We start from the raw sequence: 19,722 nt of genomic DNA on the forward strand, positions 1-19,722 counted from the left end.
GAGTATCTATAAAAAATATTAGAAGAGTACTAGATAGAATTGTCCAACTACTCACTCCAATGGCTAAATCAATTAAGGGTTTAAAATTATAAAAAAGTATCGTAGCTGTAGAAGATTGAATATATCTTTTAAGCTACATTGTACAGGGACTATAGATTTTCTAGTCTTACTAGAAGTAAAACTTAGATAAACATAAGAACCCCCTAATCTTAGAAAGATTAGTCTTTCTAATCACATGTGGTGTCCTAAGTTGGGTCCCACTACTTATATAGAGTCTGACTATACTTTAGTGTTTCATATTCTTAATTCTATTTAGACTAACACTTTTAGTCAAATCCATCTTTTTCGGCTATTTTTACCGGAATATAATGCGAGGTAACCACTTAAAGAACAATGAATCAAGTTAAGAATTAAAGACAAATATTATGCACAATGTACATTCATCAGCTTCTCTATCTGATGTAGAGACAAATGCTAGATTTATATTTTAAAACAAGTCTGAAAACGAATTCCAAAAAGAGAAAAAGAGAAAAGAAAGCAACTGAAGAGATTGAAATATAGTTTGTGTACACACATGAATTATATATGGAGCGAATAACTAGCAATTACTTTACAATTTACCAAAGGCTCTTCATAAATGAACTTGCAATTTTAGAAATGGAGGCCCAATAACATCATGCATGGGCTTCCATGAATTACAGATAACATAAACTATAGCATTTACTTATAACATAGATAGACCACAACTAGGAGGTGGTCTTTAAATGCAGTAAAAGCTTGGGAGAATAGAGCCTGAACAAATTGAAGGCCGAAATGAAGGATATGAAGGCCATTAGTATAGCTGCTAGGTAGCCACAAAGCAAAGCACCACCAGCTTGGAAGCAGAATCTCGTGAACTTGTTGCACCACTTCATCCACTGGAGTTTATCTGCTCCGGTCACCACCAGAATCGAGTGCTCAAGTGCCGCTGAGGTTGTCGCAAAGGTAATGTACACTGCAATCTGTATATGTGTGAGCATTACCAAGATGGCAGGTTTATGGAAATTTATTCAATTTTCTAATAAGTGAAACTAAGTAGTGTGCTCTTTTTTTTATATATATAATAACACCACCGGTCAATTCCGCTTTGGGGCCACCCCTCTACTATTATTATAGGAGTACGGGGTTCGAGAAAAAGACAGTCTTCGAGGGAAGCGAATCAATCGTAATACTCTACCAAATCTTTTCAGCATAATATACTAATTTTTTTTACGTTTTCAAATTAATTCAAAATTTAAATTGAAATTAAACCGAGTTTAGGTTTTAGTTTTTCTTTAATTTATAAAACTCTTAAAATGTGTTTGAGATTATTTATGGATGTTGAATCAGGCTTAGAATTTTTTGACTTATCATATTAAATGTTTTAACTTTTTATAAGCTATTTTCTTAATATATTTTTAGAGAAAGCAATAATTTATCTATTTCTTAAAAAAAATTAAAAATTTAAGAAATAAAATAATATTACACTTTTTCAACTTGAATGCCAAACAATCTTTTCAAATCTATTTTTCAAATTTGGCTTTTCAAAGTCAGCTATAAATTCTTCTCTTTTAAAAGCTATTTTTGAAATCGCTAAATAAATTTAAAAAAATTTATAATTTCTACTCTGAAAGGTTCTCTCATATAGGATCTTAACGTTTTACATGCCATCTGCCTACCTAGCAATTATACTTCAACTCTTTTTGGGTTATATATATATATATGAAAGTAATATTTTTTTTTTATTATTATAGTAATATTATATAATTCTTAAATTAATTTTTAAACTTTTAGAAAATTAGTCATATTTATTTTATTATTTTAAATAATATTGGTGTTACAACTTCCATCTTAATTATGATATTTAATTATTTTATATTTTTCTATTTTTTCGGAATTCTTCTACATAACCTTTATTTTTAAGTATTATATACGATATTGTCAGCATCTGTTTTTGAGAATTATGGAAAATCCGATGATAAAAGTTGTTATTTTTTCTGAGCCTTATTGAGTTGGAAAATGTTAAAATTCTGGTAAAGGTTATAATTAATTGAATTAAATATTGTATTTAGAAATCAAATTTGGCTGCATTGACAAAGAAAATTAGATTTTAGGGTCAAATCAATTAAATGGTCAAGTTTGAAGGTTAAATTCTAAATTTTTCCTAATCTACCAACCTTTAGAGCCAATTGACTATGCACAGAGCCGGTCTATGCTGTGCAATGCCGGTTGGCTCAAAACTCGATTTTTGTGGTCATTTTTAGTGTATGTCCGATTTTAAACACCCATAACCGTCAAAATTGACTTTATAGAAGGAATTTTATTGATAATTATCTAATTTTTTATTATTCTTATGATTAAATGGGTCTTTATTAGTATTATCCAAAGTTATTAAAAAAGCTAGTATTTATATATTAGAAAAAAAGATTTTGATAAAGCCTTTTAATTATCTTTAATTCTTGAAATTATCAATAATTAAATGGAGAGCTTATTTAAGTCTCTAGGATTTCCATAACCTTTCTCTATAAATAGAAAAGGAAACCCTAAATTTAGGGATTAGCAATTATCAGTAGAGAATGACAATAAGTTTCTTGAAGGCAGTATATACAAACTCTTAAAAACTAAAGACATAGCCAAAACACTTTGGATCCCACCCAATTTTTAATTCAACCTCCTCTTCTACTCTTGAGACTCGAGGATCTGCAAAATACAGTGACAATCTGAGGGTTTTAAAACACTCATATCATCATCTTTCACTTTGATTTCTTTGTGATTAGTGACATGTTAGGATTATTGCATGATTAATAACATGTTAGGTTTGTGCTCTTTAATGATTATTTTATATAATCTATTTGCTTAGATTTAGGATCAACATGATTTTGAGTAATTCCTATGGTGTTTATGATTCCTGGATATTGAAACAAATAACTTCTTTTTCTTGAATTTTTAATTTGCTAGATCATATGAGTAGGTTAATATGTTAGATATACATTTTTTTAACGAAAATTAATGTATTTAAATGATTTAATTTAGGTTATGCATGATTAATTCAATATGCATGTCGTAGGAAATTGTCATGATTATTCAATGTAAGTCTTCTTTTTCATCAATTTGAGTTTCTATGTCTTGAAAATAAGTTTATTTATGTGTTTTGTAGCATATTTTGACTGTTTTTATGTATTTCTTTGCATGTATTTCGAGTATTTTGAAATTGAAGTGCAAAAAGATTGTCAATTTCGCCTAGAAAAATCCTAGAGCGATCAACCGTTTGTCTATCAATCACTTTTTTTGCTAATTTTCACATTTTCTCTGAGTTTTAGTCTATTTTTAATTGTTTTTTAGTTATTTAGTTGTATGAGGGTTGTAATAGCATCGTAATTTTCCTACTTTCTTTTATTTTGCTTTATTTTTGTAATTTGTAATGAAAAGCAACTAATTGATTGATATAACTTATCCCACCTCATCTCAGGGCTTTTAATTTGGACTTTAACATGAATCCTGTAGCCCATAGAGTTAATAAGATGGTAATTGGTCCAAAAATAAAATTAATTAGACTTAGATTGCCATGTCTAAAGTTAATCAATCAACCCACTTATAATAAGATGACTAAATTGGGCCTTGGCATACAATTTGTAGTCCAATTAGGATAAATACTTGGTAATCAAAATTTAATTTGTAATTAAACTAGACTAGGTGGGCCTCTTTGTAAATAATTGAATAGTTAACTTAGGCTAATCATATAAATGAAAATTTAGCCTAAATCTAAAATGAACAAGATTTAGATAGACCTCATATGTTATAGTGCTTAATGTGTAGAAATACTTTATGCTGCATTTATAGAGGATAGACCATTAAATAATAAAATTAAAAATAAGGATACACAAATAAGAAAGTTTGCTTTCATATTTATCTCTCGATGTGGTGAAGCTTCCTTATGGAATCTAGTAAGCCACTCAATTAGAAAAAATATCCTGGAGGATTACCCGATGGGCGACTCCGTTTCTCTACATTAGTCTCAATAACTAGTTAGCGTGTTTCCAATTAGGTTGCAAAAGCCTTGCAGTGTCGTAGTCGCTAAAGACATTTTGGATGCGCGTGCAAAATCGCCGCTCATAGACATATAACACCTTAATTATCTTATAGTCCTTTTTTTCTTCAAATTATTCTTTAAAACTTTGACTTTTCATTAGATTATTTTTAAACTTTTTTTATTTATTTTTAATTATCGTATTTATACTTATTTGCACCCTTCATCACTTTTTCTATTCTATCGTATATGTATTTATATGTATTGCATCAGAATTATTTCGACATAGTTTAGTTTCAACTAAAAAATTCAATTAATAGAACCCAATATTTTATATCAAGAAATAAAATATCTTTTATTGTTAAAAATTAATTTTTAAAATAGATTTTATGCAATATAAAAAATAAAATAAAAAGTACTAAATAAATCAAAAGAATTTAAAAAATAAATAAAACAATATTAAAACCAAACTATATTAAATAATTTAATTTGGTTTTATATTTTTAAAATACTTAGTCTATTCAGTTTTATGAGATAATTCTATTATTTAAATTCATATAAATGTTATGAATAAAAAAATAAAAAAGTGCAAACTACAAAAAAATATTAAATAGTATAGAAAGAGAAATACATTTTTCTTAGTGAATAATTTTAGCATTACTAAAGTTATTAAGCAGTAGAAAAGTTAAAAGCATTATAGTTTATTACTTAGATTTTGTTTTGTATTATATTTTAACTATATTTATGAATTTTAATATTTTAAATATCTAATTATATAATTTATAAATATTCATAACAAAGAATTACAACTAAAATATATAACTAACCGCGTATTGCGCAGATATTAATCTAGCATATATTTGTAAATAAGGATTTAACATTACTTTCTATATCCTATATGGAAATTTATATGACTTTTAAACCTATTTTTAAAATTTTAGAATAAAATATTTATCCTAACATATTTTTCTCAATTCTTATTGTGTTACAACTTACTAACACATAAATTATGACATTAGTTATTGTATAAAAATAATTGAATTTAATAATCTATTTAGTGTTATTTGAGAATACAATTTTTATATTTTTTATCCTTTTAAGATTCTTTGTTATATTTTTTAAAAAATATCTTTTATTTTTATAAAAATTAATTGATATTTAATATTGTATTTAGTGTTATTTAAAGGCAAAAACTTTTTTATATTACTCTTCATTTTTAATTAAAATTTTATTTTTAACTTTTCGATTCTCATGGGAGTTAATTATTTTATTAGTTGAATAATAAATTCTTCTCTTAGTGGTAATATATTTATTTTCATTCACTATTTTATCTCTCATTCTATTGTATCTCACATATTTTCTATTTTGATTATGATATCAATAGATTTTCCAAAATTGATAATAATGTTTTAATATTTTATTTGTTAGTTTTAAATTTTTTTTATTTTATTCTTAATAATTTAATCTCATTATTATTAAAACAATCCGTCTTATGGACCGGCACTAATTTAGTTATACTTAAAATTTTAGGTACCTTTAATTGGTACACCTACTAGTTAATTGAAATTTCTACTTATACACATAGACATTAATGGTGTCGAACCAACCAAATGTACAAAAGCCTCTTCTTATTTACTTTTCCTTTCTTCCATTAATTTCTTCTCTTTAATGCTCAGGAATTTCTGACTCTTCTTCGTGATAGATTGATCATTTGCCAAGAAAAAGGAATACATCTAATAGTTACGGCCCTGTAAATTGATTATAGAGGATGCTCTAAATAGAATACTGAAGGCAATAAGCAATTATTCAATTCATTTTCCTCCTTTAATATATGAGGGAAAAATATTGTAAAATTGAGTTGGATATTGGAATCAAATATGTGGGGCACCTACAAAATAGCACTATAATCATTCAAAATCCATTTAATAACTTTGCTATGATTTTCTTAAGCTATTAAATTTTATCCATGCTACTCATATTTTATTATATAAACCATATAAATATATTATATTAAGCTATTCTTTTATTTGGACCCAATTAGTTTATATATATCCAAGCTCTATATCCACAAAATAAGTAATTAGATCACTTTTAAAGGAAAGAAAAACCTTACTAAATAATGAGCTTTTAATAGATATGCAATGCCATCAATTATTGTAACTTTCTATCAATTTTTATTATATTTTTTTTTAAAGAAATTTAAATGTACTTCAGTAACAAATGAGTAAATCATTCATAACTTTAATGTTTAATATTTGTATCAATTTTTTTTTCAGTATTTTATTTATTTAATTCTATAAATTGAGCTTCTATTAGTATTTAGATTTGAAATCTAACTTTATGGTTCTAAAAATGACTTCAGTGTAAAGAGAATAGGAATCACTCAAAAGCTAGTGATCAAATAAAGAGATTGTGAACCAAATTTATAGATATTCTTTCTGAATGGAAGATTCATTATTATTTCTTTTTCCGACAGGAATTGAATGGAAAGTTCATAAATATTTTGAATGGTTCAAATTTCACTATTTATTTTGTGGGCTGAGGAAGACAAAAGATAATAATGTCGGGCAATTTAGTAATATCTTCAGCATTGAATAGATTGGAGTCATCACTCCTATTATATATATATATATATATATATATATATATATATATATTAAAGATATTTTAAATTTAATTTTTTTTTAATATGTATCCATTTTCTTGACACGTAAAATTTTTGTTTTGACATGTGTATTTATCTTTGATATATGAGATTCAAATTTATATATACTTTTGTGATTTGTTTCTATTAATTTATTGATTAATAAGTTACATTTCTAATTAAATACTGATTCTAATATTAAGAAATAACATATTAATAATAAATTAATTTTTAATTAGATAATTATTAGTTTTCTAATTAGATAATAATTATTCTATAAAATAATATTATTTAATATAATTAATATTTTATTAATTAATAAATTAATATTTTAATTAAATAATAATTACAATTCTAAAAAATAATATTTTAAATATTATATTCACTAATAGATTAATTTCTTAAAGATATAACAATTTCTAATTCTAAAAAAATAATATCAATTACATTGATAAAATCAATTTATATAATATCAGCATTGCTCAATAAATAATTTTAGAATAATTTTATACTAGTATACTAATAAAATCTTAAAATATTGAAATATTAAAAAGAATAATTAAAAATATTTAATTTGCTATTATTTTTAAAATATAATAGATAAATATAAAATATTAAATTTTTTATTAAATATTAGTTATAAATATTATTTTATAATCATATAATAATAACGATTGTGCAATATACAGATAAACGACTAGTTATATAGTAAAAATATATCACTGGCTTTCTTAATTTAATTATATCTCAATGATATTAAATATCAATTAGTAGCCTCTATTTTTATTTAATAGGTTATACGCTCCAATTATGACTTTTCGTATTCGTAAATCAATTTATATTCAAATAATAAAAAAATTAAATTTAAAATTTTATTCAAATTAAGATATGCATTAAGATTTTTTTTAAATAGTAAATTTTTTTATTGTGTATTCTAATAAGATTTTTTCTTGATTTAAAATTATTAATTTTAAATGGCTTTTTACCTTTACTCTCTGAATTTAAATCCAGAATGGTCCAGTTAGGATTAATATTGGAACCCACGCATATATTCTGGTTTCCTTCATTTTATCAATCTTTTTCTTTTCTAGTTTTCCTTTATTAGTGGTCATTTCTTTTGTTAAGAAATTAAAGAACGAAATAAAAGTTGGGAGACATTAAAAAGTCCATCTCTAAAATCATAATAGAGAGAAGAAAAAAAAAGGGCTCAAAAGCTTCCATAAGCATCCCAAACAAAAGATAATGTTAACTTAATTATATAGTAATCTTAATTAGCAAATGTTCGTAAACGTAAGTAGAGGAAATACCTGATCCAATAAGTAAGAACCCCAAGCCATATATCTATAAGAACCCTTGAAGTTCCCTTTGGACGAAGCTAAAAAATAACATCTGCCTAGTTGAATCAGATTATATGCAGCAGCCACAGCATCTACATACACTAAAACTCTAATAGCAACATAAAAGACCAAACACAATTAGTTTCAAATACCAAATTTTCTAAAAACTTAAAATAAAATTCTCCATTTATTTTATGTGTCGTTGCAGTAATTGGACAAAAATTAAAAAGCCTTTTAAATTACTTTTTTTATTAACATACTCAAAACCACTTTATAAATTCTTTTTGAGGATAAAATTGAAAAGAAAATATATCTATGATTAAGACTTCAATGCTTGTTTTAAACGGTAAATAAATTCAACTAAAAAACCTGTTTAAAACGAGAAATAAACCAAGAAAGTAAACACTAGTAAAGAACATAAATTCAAGAACGTTTAGACATCAAATTCATGATGAATAATCAAGAAGAATGGAAAAGGAAAGAGAAAGAAAATGAAAAAGAGGAAAAGAAGACTTACAAGAGAGCTTTCAAATACTTGTATGTGACATGTTTCTCAAGGAAATAGACAGGCTTTGTCTGGGAATCTAACCCTAACAAACAAGCTGTTAATACCAAGGTCAAGATTGCAAAGAGCCTTAGATATGCTTCGGTTTTGGGTTTTCCAAGCTCCATTTCTTTCCCTTTTTCTAATCTGAAATTTTCCTATTTTTCAGAATCAAGCTTGCTCGTCACTACTAGTACTACTACCCTTTAGTGTAGGACTTGATATAATAAATGATGAGTACATTTAAGAGTGGAAAATTACTGGTTAAAAAATGTCCAACGAGGATGCATTTATTGAATGCTGAAAACTGCCTTATCAGTGTCACTTATGATTTAATTTTTCAGTCTTTAATTGACTTCGTCTAGGATTCTATATCCAATTTATTTAGGATTTTATTTATGTTTGATGTAAAGTATTTATAATGAAAAAAATATAATATTTATTCAAGATAAGTGTCTCTTATAATTTAATTAAGGTCTTTAGTTTGAACTTTGAGTATATAACTGTGTTAAACTGTTAAAGGTATATTTTGCCATCCATAAAAGTCCTATTTGACAAGCTCTAAATTAATTATATATATATATATATATATATATCCAGAAATATTAGACACATTATTGAAAAGATTTTACCATTTACAATGCTTAGATCCGTTCATAAACACTCTAAATGAAAATTAAAACAAAAAGAAAATCATACAATTCCAGCACCTATAGTTGATGTGTACTCGTTATAGTTTTTAACCTATTTTTTTTTATATCTATTTAAAGAAGTATATTTATTGCTTTATTATGAATTTTAAGTATATAAATGGTTATGTGTCATATCACTTGGGAATTTGACTCGGTATATAGCTACATCACCAGCAGTGGCGAAGCCAAGGTTTGCGATTGCCTTTTTTTCTTTCAATTATATTATTTTGATAATTTGTCTTGATTGGTTTGGTAGCTCTTAATTAACATGAACATATCAATTTAGAAAAAGGAATATATTTTATTTTGTTTATTAATAAAATTTGAATTAATCGATTAAAGACGAGAGAATGTAGTACCCAACTATTAGATTTAGGTTTGGGTTGAACTAATACCGAAATGATTAGAGCTAGCTAATTGATTGATTGGACTTTGAGATTGAACTAAAATAAAGCAACGTCACAAATCGAACTATTAAAAGTATACGAACCGAATGATAGTTCGGACAAGCTCACCACGAGGTCGATCTCATAATGAATTATAGAGCATATATTATAAAGACCAACTATCACAGAAGATACTGAAAATAAATATAAACACTATAATTTAATGTTGTGAGAATGATATTAAAGTTTATAAAGAAATTAAATAACTAGAAAATAAATATGTAACTAGAATGATTAATATGAATTATATGATAAAATAGCATTTAGTCTAGCTTATACTTAATAATCCCCTTATTTCCTTTAAGTCCAAATCTAACAAATGAGATGGTGATATGCCTTTTTCCCTAACTCACTCAAGCTAATGATGCAACTTAGGTTTTTTTATACCAACATAGATTAAAGTAAAGATGATGTTTCTAATACTTTTGACTTAAAAATTTTCATAATAAATATTATTACTAAATTGATACGATGGTCAACCAATAATAATAGAAAAAACTAATGCAAATATGAAGGTAAAGAAATCATTCATTAAACTCAATATATATAAGGTTCATACAAAAGTAAAAAGTCAAATTAAACACTTATAAAACTTAGCCTAACATACAAAATCTAATGATCATTGCAATTAAATAGAAAGACATAAGATATATAAAACAGAAAACTAAAATTCCCTTAAAGTTCAAAGACCCTTCAAGGAATGAAGAAGATTGATCCTCTCTCTCCACGTCTTTAAAAAGCTACTTTGATTCTTGAAAGAATGATGCAACAAAACTAGCTAGATGTAGAAGATGATGAACTATAGAAATTTCTGCAGAGAATAGTAGAAATCTTCCTCTAGAGAGAATCGTAGTAACAGAACTCCCTTATTTTAATTAACCTCTACTTCTTATAGAGATCCCCTTGTTAGAGTTCTTTTCTCACCACATAACTACTATAATTATCCTTACTATCCTAAACAAAGTAAACAACTTAAAAGATAATTATCCAGTAATTACATCATAATTACTTAAACTCCCCTTCTCGAGCCTTAATGAATTCGGCGGCCCAAGCTATTGATAGCCCACGTGTCTGGTTCCCGAGCCTTTTACAACCGCAGTCCAATTAAAGCTCACTAGTGCATTTTTAGCTCAAGTTCTCTTCTTTGGCGATTATTTCCTGAATTTAAACAAGAAAACTAAAGTGAGGTAAAAATACATATTTTCACCATATTATATATAGAAACATATCATTAAAGCTCTAAAATACCCTTAAATATCTATATACAATTTGGACCGATCAAATACCCCCACACTTAAACTTTTACTTGTCTTCAAATAAATATCAACTTAAGAATTAATCGTTGCAAAATTCAATAAAGCAATTCGTACTAAGCTCAAGAGTACTATTCAAAAGATCTCATTAATGCAGAAATTATACAAACCAAAGAAAACTTGAATCATAAGAATTTCTTAAAAGTTATAAACTCAATCATAGTTAGTCAAAAGATTAAAGTATTCATCATCTACACATGTTCAAAACATATAGCCTAATTTATTATCAATGAATATAATTATAATGCATAACCCAAATTATAATAACCTTATTCAAGAGGCAAAACCTTTATGTTCAAATAAGAGATCAATAGTCATTTATATTTTTCACTTTCTTCGTAAGCTCTTTTTCTTGAATTTTCTTTTCTTTCAATCTCTTAGATTTACTTGAGATTTGAAATTTCTTTCTTTCTTGAGATGTTATGCCTTTTTACGTAAATACAAATATGGGTAATGAATGCACTTGGTTACTCAACAAAATAAAAATCAAGATGCTTTGCGTACTCATAATTTCAATTGCCATTTTACGCGAAAATCAACATTGGTCATGAAGACTCCTAGTTACTCAGCAACTAAAATTAGCAAAGTAAAATTATTAACTTAGAGCTTTTAACTTACCCATATCATTTCCTACAAACATAGGTAAACCATAATAATACAAGGAACACTTGATCATTTAAGTACAATCAACTCATAAGTTCACATTCATATGTGCTTAAAAATCAATTAAATAACTCAAAGATTTATCATAATAGCATTCTTTCTTTGATCCTTTAGTATAGAATAATAACAAAAAACCTGATTATAGAATATTTTAAATTTTTTTACAAAAACTAATCAAAAGTTACTAAATACTTGTCATATATAATAGAAATATTCTAATGCTTTTCCCCCTACACTTATTTTAGACATTACCTTTAATGTCTTGAACATAAAAAAAAAACACATAAAGGAGAAAAATATAGAGTACTTCCTTTGAAAATTGGAGTGCTATTTAAGTCACCATTAGCCATAAGTAATCATCATCCCATATAAACCTTAAATAAGCTTAGAGAACCATTATTGATAAGAACTGATTAGCTTAAAATAAAATATTATAAATAAAACATAATCAAAAATTTATTATTACAAAATAAATACATAACAGAAATCCTAAGTAGCTATAAAGCATGAAAATCCTAAGGTGGCTAAAAATATAAAAATAAATGTCCTATGGTAACTAGATAGCTAAGTCCTAAAACCAATAAAAAAGACTATTACAAAACTAGAATCAATGATGAGGCAGGAATGGTGGTGATGGAGAATCAAAGTCGACGGATTCGAAGTAGCAATCGAGCTTGTATGCTTATCGACGTTGACTCTTCTCCATATTAGCCAAACGAAAATTAAAGGCATCGAGCCGTTGGTTAATATTGGTGTTTATAGCTTGTAGTTGAGTTAAAACTTGTTGCCAACTTTGACCATCCCATTATTGCCCTATACTTTCTTCATTATCCGATTCTTCCTCTCTATCATATCTTAGTAGCTCATCTCTAGCCACACTACTACTACCTCCACTTGATTCGTGCTTAAAAGTAAGAGGACCACCATGACAATTTACTAAATTAGCTTTAATCAATGCATTAGTATCTAAATTGCCCATGGAGAGTAATGCATCATATGGAGAAGACTCTGGATCAAAACTACAAAGAAATATGACCAAACCTATAACAATATGTCCTAATCCAATATAATTCTTAGATCCAGTCGGTATCTTTAGTAAACATTGCATAATAAAATATGCCAAAAAAATAGATTTATAGGTATCCAAACACCATAGAATATTTAGTTCTTACTTCGTCACCTTATTTGTCTCTTTCCTACCAAATGTCTCCACACATAAATTTTGAAATAAGCAAATAACAATGATCGTTGAAGACATTATTTGGCATATATTATCAACATCATATTTGTCATGACCTGTTAGTTTTTTCCAAAACTTGCCCAAATCAAACTTATAATGTTGCTCACAAATACCTCCTTTCTTTAACCCAAAAGCTTAGACAATTGTGTCACAAGTAATAGTATAATTATACCCAAATAATCTTACCCTAAACTCCTTGTCATTGGAAGGTTCATAATGTAGAGTTGTGAAAAACTCTGAAGTTAATTCATTATATGATGACAATGAGTTAAAGGCAAATTCCTTCAATCCTAGTCTATCCAAAAGGATCATCATTCTCTCAAAAATATTTAACTTAACTAGAGAGGAAGCATCCAAGAACTTACACGAAACTTGCTCTCTTGAAGCAAGGCTAAGGAATTGATTGCCCTCTTTATAAGAGTAGAGGTTAAAAGGAGTTGTATAAGTTGTCATTAAGCTTTGTTCTTCTTTATGAGATTTGAGACTATTTCTTTCCGTTTTTCCTTTCTTGTTCTCTTTTTTGGGGCTATTAGTCTATGAAATAGGTAGAATAGAGATTAAAGTGTAAAGATTTTGAAGTTTTGAAAGAAAAGTTGAGGTTTTTTGTAGAGAGAAAGAAAAACTAGAAAAGAGAAAATATGAGATGGTGTTAATGGAGAAAGGCGATGTTAAAGTGAGAAAAGAATATATTTATATGTGAGGGTTAGGATTTTTGGGGAGGGTGTTTTTGAATTGTAATTAGGAATCTTTTTATTTTTTTGGTGGGAGATGAAAAAAATTTGAGTCCTAATGCATTTCAAATTAAAGTTGTTGTACTCTTTTTCTTGGGGGGTGGAGAGTCTGGCGTCAGCACCTGCGGCGTAATCCGCGGCTTCGCAGGTGATGCACATGGGGTGGGGCATCGCGGCTCGCAGCAGGCCCGTAAGGTCGCACTGTGCCAAGGCCTCGCGTCGCAGCTGCCGCCTGCATTGTGCTCCTCGTGGGAGTCCCGACCCGCGACTAGCTCTGCTGCCGCTTGACTGCTTCGTGCCCATGTCATTCCTGTCGTGGCTCTGCTACGGGCCCGTGTGAAATTTGGCTACCACAACGTGGCTCGCTCAAAAATTAAAAAAATTAAAAGAGTTTTAATTATTTCTAAATATATTATAAGGGTTATTACATAGTCGAATTATGTGATTAAGTAGTTAGTAAATGTAAATATACTAAACTAACTAGAAATAAAAGGCTTAAAAAAATTTTGACCGAAAATCTTAAATTTTATTAATAAATGATCAAAACTAAAAATACAAACTAAACTACCAAGGGATTGAATCGATTTAAAGAGAATTTTTTATTTATTTCAACAGTTTATAAGAGAAAAGAGAATTTTTTATTTAATTCAACAATTTAAAGAATTTTCATAAAAAGAGCTCAACCACTTACCTTTACCTGTAATTTATAACAATCTTTTAAAATTGGATTGACTGATATAATCAAAAATTAAGAATCAGTCTGGTCTAATTGATTAAATTTATTTGAAATATTCAATTAAATTTTTAACTATAAAATTATAGAAAAGAGAAAATTAAAAAATAAAAAAAATTATATCAGATTGACCAAATTGAGTCCAACTGATCTGGCCACCTGATTGGATGATCAAGCTCTTAACCGGTACGATTGCCAGTTGAAGTTTTAAAACAGTGATTTACTATGAATATGTTAACTGGGATAATGGGAGCATGACTTGTCAACATGAAGAGACAGAGTTCCAAAAATAAATGAACGTAAAAATTTAACAAATGTATTAATTGGGGCAGTTGGGTGTATCCATCCATATTAAAAGCCAGCCCATATACATACCATACACAGTACCCACTTGGTCTCAATAATTCAATTTCATTCACATGTTAATAAGATGCAAGTAAAAAAGAAATAAAAATGAATATGCTGTTTTTCTCTCAACTAATACATTAATTTTAATATATTTTTCTGAATTAATATCAAAAAAAAAAAAGTTATTGTTCATATGAATTATGGAATCGGATATGATATTATATTTGCATAAGACATAGTAGGTATTTAGATATCTAAACATTATTATTTAGTCATTTTAATATTTTAATTTAATTTAGTATGTATTGGAATTTTATTTTTATAATTTAATAAATATTTTTAATTTTTATTTTATTCTAATAGATAGATAAATTTTATTTTATAATAAATTTATAATATTTATACATAATATAATGAGCGTATTAAATAAAATTATAATGTCAAAAATTATTTTTGTATTAAAATAATCAAATAATTTAAATTTAAATATCCAAATATGCGTTTATCCTTTATATAATGAAACTCATTCTCATATAAAACTATCTACCATAGAACATAATCTAAAAAATTTATGAAAAGGATAGATAATCTAAACTTATTTATACTTTTTTAATAATATAAATTTATAAAAAATGTCAATTTTATTCTAGTAAATATATATCGTTTAATATATTAAGAAATATATAGTTTTTACACTTTAAATTTAAAATATATGTTAATTTATGATATCTAAAATTTTTTTGACATGTATATTTAATTTTTGACACATTAAATTTTTAATTTTGACATGTGTATTTACTCTTGACACATGAGATTCAAGCTTATATGTAATTATATAGTTTTTTCTATTAATTTATTGATTCATAAGTTACATTATAATTAAACATTGACTCTAATCTTAAAAAGTTAGAATATTAATTATTTTTAATATTATATTAGCTAATAAATAGTTTTCTAATTAGATAATAATAGTAATTTTATTCTAAAGAATACCGCACTAATAATATTTTAATATTATATTAATTTTTTAATTAGATAATAATTTTAATCTAGAAAATAATATCTTAAATAATATTTTTAATATTATATTTAATAATAAATTAAATTTTTATTTATATAATAACTTTTTAATTTTAAGAAACAATAATATCAATTATATTATTATGTTAATTTATATAATATTAAAATTAATTAATAAAATAACTTTTAAAATAATTTTTATATTATTGTATTAATAAGATTTAAAAAAGTTAAGGATATTTAAAAGTATTATATCATATTAAAATTAATTAATAAAATAATTTTTGGAATAATTTTTATATTATTGCATTAATAAGATTTAAGAAAATTAAGAATATTTAAAAATAGTTAATTTATTATTATTTTTTTCAAATTTTATTAAATTGTATCTATCAATTTAATTTTATAATTAAAATAATAATAACAGTCATGCAACGTACGGGCAAATAACTAGTTTATTTTAATTTCGTATAAACGTTTTCCCTTAAAAGGTTTAAGTTCTTACTTTTATATGAGTTTTATCTTTATAGCGAAGGTAAAGAAATTATCACTTTATTTTATAATTCAACCATTATTATATATTTCATCATAACGAGATGATTATTCTATTTTATAGTTCAACTGTTACTACAAGTTTCATAAAATAAAAATATTTGGTAAGTATTTAGAATCAGCAACTGGTAACTGATTTAGTCTCAATCATCTGGTGATTGTATCAACTCTATTTTAAAACTTTTTCTTATCAGCTGATAGCTGATTTGATTTTTTTGTTTAGTTAGACATTATTATCCTTATTAAAACTTATTAATAATAATTTACTATAAATTAATATCATATAATTATATTTTTTTATAATAAATAATTATTATTTTAGAATTATTTTAAATAGTTAAATAATTATAATATTTATAATTATGGTATTTCAAATGAGAAATTTTTATTAATAGAATTAAAATTAAAATTTATACTTTTTAAACAACTTTTATAATTTTTTAATAATAAATATAATTGAGCTAAAAAAATTAACTCAGTAATATTTTTCATTATTATAAGTTATTTTAATTAATGTATATCATCGAATATAATATAATAAGATGAAATATATTTAACGATAAATTATACTAGTTGCACTGATTAGCCGAACCAAACAGGCCCTAAAGCAATTAGAACAGTTCTAATAAAACCTAGGTCACATTTGATTCTGAATAAAATTTAAGAAAAGTGGCTCAATCTATCTCAATTTATCAGCTCTGAACCATTTATTCGCGATTCATTGAGAGGTTAAAGCTTGAATCTGCCCGCACATAAAAACTTCGGCACATGGTTAATGGGCGAACAGTTCAAGACTAGTTTATAATTTGTATTCATTATGGTTCGATTATAGGTTAACTCCAATTCAAATAGTGGAAAGAATTTAAATTTAAAATTTAATATTATAAAAACTATAAATTTTTTATAAATATTAATTAAACTCAGTACATTTTTTAACTTATTTATTATAACTATTGTGTATATTTAATATTCTTATATAAGTCATAAGTAAATCAAATTTAAATATGAAGCTTAAAAATTTAACTTTTTTAAATTAATATTTTTATTTAATTTTGTTAAGGGCACCGAGGATTTCGGTTCAGATTAACTATGATGTTGAACCCCTCTTATGAATTTGAGCCGATTCATGAACCAGACCATTGACTAAGGCTGATTCTAAATTTGTCTGGTTCGACTAGAATATGGTTCACCGTTAGGTCTTCGTGGACTTAGAAAACCAGGTCAAATCCAGTGCCACTTCCTAAGACTTCTGAACCCCATGTTTCGAACCCTAACTAACCGGACTTTGAACCCCATGTTTCGAACCTAACTAACCGGACTTTGAACCATCCATGCACACCTCTACTTGGGTGGTACTAAACTCAGCAACTTTCTTCAAAAAAGAAAAAAAGAAAAGAACAACTCAGCAACTGTGCTCCTGCTCCTTCCCATTGTGTCGGTCTGTGCTTTTATGACTGGGCCAAGTGCCTAGCTGCTATATCTATCTTGTCTGCCGAATAGCATATGTCGGACGTTTATATTTCTCTATCTTTTGTGGGCTGCAGAGGGAAAGACCAGCCATTGAAACTGGTCCAAAACATAATTCACCATGGAACAATGACCCAACAACCCCAAACATGAAAACATAAGCTAATCATTATGGCATGCAAAATATAAAGATGCAACTCATTTAACTTCCAAAACTGGAAAAAAAACAAATAGATTTTAATTTGTTGGCTGTTCAAGGCATATTATGCCCTATTGTTGGATTAGAGACACCTTTAAAATGATTGTTAAATTTAAAATATATTATATTCTCATTATCTAAAGATAAAAAATTTTAGAATTTATTATTTATTGAATACGAGTAACAGAAAACATAAGTGAAAAGCCAAAAAAAAAAAAGGGAACAAGTAGAAAAGAAAGAACAAACAAACAACACAAGCTACGACATATTATCAATGAGGATGAATTATAAAACTAGAGCTAGTATCTCTTTAGCTGGTTATCATCTCAACTGGCTGGAAGAAAAGAGAAACCACACAAGTCATAATCCCATAAGTGAAACTTCAAAAGCTTGGCTTCCTTGCAAGAATAACTGAGTTGATCACATCGTTAGTAGGGTGGAAAATGGAGAGAACATCAAAACCAACCAAGTCCTTGTCATCAATAACAGGGTAAAGAAAAGCTCTTGCACCATTTGCACTTCTCACCAGCAAAATCCCTCCTTCCTTCATATACTTCCTTACATGTCCAAGAATCTTCACTTTCTCTTCTTTGCTCATCCCAACCAAAGCTGCCAGGAATATGCAGTCATATTCTCTTAGCTTCTCTTTCACTTCCATTACATCACATGTTTCAAACTTCATTCTCTTCTCTAGATCACTATCAGAACCCACAATCTTGCGAGCCACATCATTAGCAGCCTCGTCGATATCAAAATTGTCGAAGTGAGTGGATCTCAAGTGATGGGTAGCCATTACAATTGAGGTCAGAGGCATTGGACCTGATCCTACAAAAGCCACCTTCTTAGGTTGGACGATTCCATTTTCGCTTAGAATGCTATATTCCAAGTTAGCAAGCTTGACATAGTTGGCATAGTAAGGAAACAGATTAACGTTGGCTAAAGGTTGAGGGATTTTGATCAAGAATGTTGCGAACTCAAGCTCCAACAGACCTTCAGCTCGGCCGCAGAGAACAATGAGGCTTTTGCGCATTTCTTGGGCTTCTTCCGGCAAGGAAGTGATGTCTATAGAAGAAGGGAGGATACATAATTTGACAAGGTGAGAGAAGAGGCCATTCACTTGCTTGGAAGGTCTTAATGAGTCAAGCTTGGATATGGCACCATGGATTTGCGTAATGCTAGCAATGAGCAGCTCGGCAGGAATTTGGCTGTCGAAGTTGGTGTTTTGGAGGGAAGCCATTGATAGTGGTGATGATATTCTAGCTACTTGAGACTGCTTGTTTGTCCTGTGGAATTGATTTGCTGCATAGAAACTATTTATAGCGACAACAATTCATCACATAGTACCAATTTTTTTAAAAAAAATTTCTTTTGTGAAGATGATTATCATATGCAGAAAATTGCTCCACCAGTCAATGACAATAATAAGCAGGGTGTTTCATGCCTTTCAGGATCTTACTAATAATTGAGGGAAAATACCAGCATAATTGCCCAAGTACGACTATATTTGCTATATTTGTCTAGATTTGAACACTAACATGTCTAATATATCATGAGGGGGTCATAATGCAAAATTATTCAGGCGAATTTTGCTTAATAGTTTAATCTTTTAGTTAAATCACACAATGTCAGAGCTTCTACTGACAAAAAAAATATATTATAATTTGAAATCTAAATTAATTAGATTTTAATAGAAAATAAAAGTCTAGGTGAAACTGAGAGAGAGGGAGGCCGGACTGTGAGAATTAATG

The 19,722-nt window shown here is 27.0% G+C and overlaps 2 protein-coding genes across 2 annotated transcripts; both read right to left on the reverse strand.

Annotated features, from left to right (window-relative positions):
* Positions 1 to 526: 526 nt before the first annotated feature.
* On the reverse strand, positions 527 to 8,781 carry LOC8261721 (CASP-like protein 2C1). The gene is made up of 3 exons (XM_048371588.1): positions 8,544 to 8,781; positions 7,997 to 8,135; positions 527 to 1,001 (listed from the first exon to the last, which is right to left on the reverse strand). Exons 1-3 carry the CDS (start codon positions 8,696 to 8,698, stop codon positions 747 to 749), a joined length of 549 nt encoding a protein of 182 aa, XP_048227545.1. The 5' UTR covers positions 8,699 to 8,781; the 3' UTR covers positions 527 to 746.
* An 8,665-nt stretch (positions 8,782 to 17,446) lies between these two features.
* Positions 17,447 to 19,408, reverse strand: LOC8261713 (nicotianamine synthase). The gene is made up of 2 exons (XM_048372101.1): positions 17,614 to 19,408; positions 17,447 to 17,578 (listed from the first exon to the last, which is right to left on the reverse strand). Exon 1 carries the CDS (start codon positions 19,209 to 19,211, stop codon positions 18,357 to 18,359), a length of 855 nt encoding a protein of 284 aa, XP_048228058.1. The 5' UTR covers positions 19,212 to 19,408; the 3' UTR covers positions 17,447 to 17,578; positions 17,614 to 18,356.
* Positions 19,409 to 19,722: the final 314 nt, after the last annotated feature.

Source organism: Ricinus communis, chromosome 3 (genome assembly GCF_019578655.1).
Source record: "Ricinus communis isolate WT05 ecotype wild-type chromosome 3, ASM1957865v1, whole genome shotgun sequence".
NCBI lineage: Eukaryota > Viridiplantae > Streptophyta > Magnoliopsida > Malpighiales > Euphorbiaceae > Ricinus > Ricinus communis.